Source organism: Urtica dioica, chromosome 7 (genome assembly GCF_054948205.1).
Source record: "Urtica dioica subsp. dioica isolate 48M chromosome 7, U.dioica_male_clone48M_v1_H2, whole genome shotgun sequence".
Lineage (NCBI taxonomy): Eukaryota > Viridiplantae > Streptophyta > Magnoliopsida > Rosales > Urticaceae > Urtica > Urtica dioica.
In genome coordinates this window covers 42007539-42011750 of record NC_142762.1, presented here as the reverse complement: position 1 = coordinate 42011750, position 4212 = coordinate 42007539, and the positions used below count along the sequence as shown (strand labels likewise).

Here is a 4212-nt window from a genome sequence, read left to right as displayed (position 1 = left end):
GGTCCGAATCCCGTTAGGCGGGGTCCCCGCTCCCGTCCCGTTACTTAAAGGGACGGGACTCCCGTTTGGTCAAATATCGGGAGTCCGGGCTTGGCAAGAGCGGGAATGGCGGTATCTCCCGCCAAGCCAGGTTTACTTCCACATAACGATGTTTTTTTTTCTTTTTTTTCAGAAACGTAACGCAGTGTACGTGTATCGCTCGTTAATATTGTCTAATTTTGTACCAAAAATTTGACAACCGCTTGTGACTTTTGTTTCTTTACTGAAATAAAGAGCATGATCTTTACTTATACTCTCCATCGCTACGTGCACTCACACGCCTCTAGCAACATAAAATTAAATTTTAAATTATTAAAAAAATAGTAACTCCTTACCCCAAAAAAAAAAAAGCACAGGGAAAATGCTAGTCCAAAAATTCCTACACACGAAGTGCCTCAAAATTCTAAATTAGAAATTATAATAACTCAAAGTCATATCATCAACAAGGAGGTATGGGAGAGTTGAGTTTTTCAGTCATCGAAAGGGATAACTTCCTCGTTGACGTGGAGGACCTCCTCGACCTCGACGTCCTTGGCTTCGTACTCTTCGTGTTCATCGTCACTGGCCTCTCCGTCCCTCAGTTCCCGCCTCAAGGCCTTCTCTTCCTCGCTCACCCGCTTCCATTCCTGAACCAGCTTCTCCCACTCTTCCTTCAGAGCCTTCCTCTTCTCTCTCTCCTGCTCGCTCAGCTGCAGCGACACGTCTTGGTCCTCCGCCTCGTACTTTTTGCTGTACTTCTTCAAGTTCTTGAATATCTCCTCTTCCTTCTCCGAGCTCAGGAACGACGCCGGCCTCGGCCGCCACAAAAACTGCGATTCGCAAAGCAATGTGAATCATTATACCGAGGCTTTGGTGGCAATCGATGAGTGAAATAATAATTGAACGTAAGCGTGAGAGTGAGAGTTTACCTGGAAGAAGTGGTCCTTCAATATCCGGTAAAGCAATTTTCCGCTGAAGGACCAGATGTTGAAACCGTTCTCCATCTCGTGAACAGAGGTCACAGCAGTTGCCACATATCTATTGGTGAAAATTGAAAAAAAAAAGTCATTTGGGATTATATTAAAGTGTAAAGCAACATCACATTCTTGTGGTATGACAATATATAGATATACAGACACGGGATAATTACCTTCCCGTGGGATCCCATTCGATATCCGTTGCCATAAAATGCTCAGCTGTTGTCATGGTCTCAAGCTCATCAACGTTGTAGAATTCCAACTGTCCGTTGAAATTTTTCAAACCTGCAAGAATAATGTATTTTCCAGCAGGTGACCAGAAAAGAGCATTGGCTTGCTTGCCCTTGAGCGTGATGAGCTTAGAAACACGCCCTGAGTTATTAGGGCCGCGCATCGAATAGAAACTGATGTCGGGTCTCGGGTTATCTCCGTGGATGATGGCAAACCTGTGACCCTTTGGCTCCCAAGCAAAGGCTATAATCTTATCATTCTTGTTCTCGAGCTCCAACACCTCGATAGGGATGTCCCGTTCTTTTATGCGGAAAAGCTCAAACCCAGTGTATGTGCTCTTTTTCGTCTTTGTGTACCGGTCAACCTTTACAGCGAGGTAGTCCCCATTGGATTGCCAGTAGATTTTGCAGTCACTGACGCTGAACAAATTCTTTTGGCGGAGCTCTTCTTTACCAGGGAGTTGAACAAGGCTAACCTGTTATTAGAATTCAGTGGAACATCATCAGCTCCACTCACCAAAAAACAGTTTTTTTTTTAGAAAAAATTTGTATCACATAAATTAAAAACACTCTCACCCTTGCAGGTTGATTCCCTCCCCCTAATTCAGGAACGAATAAGGCGATAATCGGATCGGTGGGTGACCAACTGAAGTCCACAACATTTTCAACCTTTATGGACTTCTTGTCGACAAGAGAAAAGGTTTCCGTTTCGTAAACGGAGATGAGATTCTTCCCAATCCGTGCAAAAAACTTATCCTCCTTATCACCGCTCCATCTGTAAAAACCACGACATTCGTTTAAGTGTTGTGCCATAATCGTTTGTGATATGAAAAGATGCAAACAAAGAAAGAAAATAAAATTAGTACTTGAAAACGGGCCATGATACTCCTGCAATGCCTCCAGTTCCTCCAATCGCGAAATCGTCCGGTGTTCCCTTAAAATCTCTCATCACTTTTCCAGTTCTCACATCAAAAATGTTGATGACAACCCTCTGCAGAAGATCACAAATGATAAAGAAACGGAAACAAGAACTTCACACAGAAGAATGAGCAGCAAGAACTCACATTAGCCTCACGTGGGTTGCTTGTTTCGTGGCTGCTGTATGTCACCAAATATTTTTCCCCAGGTGAAAAATCAATATACCTAATCTGCAGAGCATAAAACTCAATATTCTAAGAACCAATTAAAATAAAAAAAATAATGTGAAAAATAAAGATCAGCAGCGAAGAAACACCTGGGGATGAGCGAATCTCATCAACCGCTCAAAGGTAGAGTCACCGCCCCAAACCGCAGCCCCTTGTCTGTGAATCGTTGCCAAGTACGTTCCCAGCGGGGACCACTGCACAAAGCTTTCTGTCCAGTACTGTAGCAGAAAAGAGACACGGTAACTCATCATACAACATTCTGTAAATGATAACCGATATTAAGTGCTCTCTTTCAAGTATATCTACCCGCTAGACTAATTAAGACAAGCAGAAGATATATATCAGTTATCAACATCACTGCACTCACGGGGCGTTTGTAAACGGGCTCGGGCTTTAGCTGCCTTGTATCGTTCCACAAGACTTCAGTATCTGAACCAGCACGTATGACGAACTGATCTCTGGCCTTTTCATCAGTGAGCCACTTTTGAAGATTTTCCTGCAATACAAGTAGAAGTATCACCACAAGTAGCGTAACTAGTACGAGCAGAGAACTCTGAGCATTAACATCACAACTCGGGGATTTTGTAGAAAAGGGAACCAAATTTTACCCCTGGAATATACGGCTTGGCCTCCGGAGGAGCCCACTGCTCTGGAACTTTCATGAATTTCTCGAAGTCGTCAAACATATAGACAGCAAAAATATGTGCCCTATCCAATTTGTAACCATGAGTCTTCTCCTTCGCAAGCTCAGCATCCTACAAAGCCAAAAACAAGAACAAGAAGAGAAAATCATAAATGCAAAGAAACTCATACCAATGCAAGAACAGTTTACGGAAACTAACATTAACCAGAGAAGTACTTATTGCGGTGTGGAAATGGAATCAGGAACTAGGATACAAACTAAAACGAAGATAAAAATATGATCACGCAAAACAATAACAGAAATCAGTGTACCCTAAATCATCAACTCATCAAGAAATGAGAGGGAGAGAGAGGGGGAGAGAATTCACCTGCGGAGTGTTGTACTCAATGAAGCAATATCCTTTGGTTTTCTGAGTCTCGGGATCAACGGGCATTGAAAATCCATCGTCCCTAATCACACCAATCTGACCGTAGATTTTCTTAATCACACCTTCTAGCTTCTCGTGCTTCTCTCGGGGAACGACTGGAAGATTGTCCACAAGAATTGTGTTACCGAATCCGGAGTCGAACTCCAAGTTATCATCTTCATAATAATCTTCGTCTTCGCTGCGAATGCGTAATCCAATCGGCTCACACACTTAATCCCAAATCTACAGCAGCAACAAAACAAACAAACAAACAAAAAATAAAGCACTAACCTTTCAGCTACAAAGCTCTCGTCGGGAGGAAGGTGAACGGCGTCGAGGTCGACCTCGGAGAAATCGATGCCGAGACTGGCTGCCGTGGCTTCGATCTCGGTCGTCAACTTAGCGATCGCCATGGTTTTTTAGCTTGCGTCGGAGCTTCGATTTTGGCTTCGGTCGATAAGGTCCGTCGTGGTAGAGTTGAGAGAGGTGCTTTTTTAGGGCTTCACTATATCTTTTGATGTGGACAGTGATGTTATTTGGACTTCGAATTTCCCAGAAGTACAGACGAGGATATTGGCTGATATGCGTAGTGAAGATTAGGTCCCTGACCTGTTCTGTTTCAAAAAAAAAAATGTTGAATTTAGGGTTTCTGGGCCCAATAAGCTATTAAGCCCAGTCCAATACGTATCCTTACATGTCGTTTACTGTTTTAATGTCGTTCTGTTATTTTCTACCCCCCTTTTTTTAAAATGTTTTAGCTAAATACCCAATAGAGATTTGAATTTTCAAAATA

At 42.9% G+C, this 4212-nt stretch overlaps 1 protein-coding gene across 1 annotated transcript; it reads right to left on the bottom strand.

The window, feature by feature from the left end:
• Positions 1-323: 323 nt before the first annotated feature.
• LOC149391721 (eukaryotic translation initiation factor 3 subunit B-like) lies at positions 324-4009 on the bottom strand. The gene is made up of 11 exons (XM_089618699.1): positions 3711-4009; positions 3381-3618; positions 2979-3125; positions 2738-2866; positions 2460-2588; positions 2290-2373; positions 2092-2216; positions 1802-2000; positions 1169-1701; positions 948-1056; positions 324-848 (listed from the first exon to the last, which is right to left on the bottom strand). Exons 1-11 carry the CDS (start codon positions 3830-3832, stop codon positions 510-512), a joined length of 2154 nt encoding a protein of 717 aa, XP_089474825.1. The 5' UTR covers positions 3833-4009; the 3' UTR covers positions 324-509.
• Positions 4010-4212: the final 203 nt, after the last annotated feature.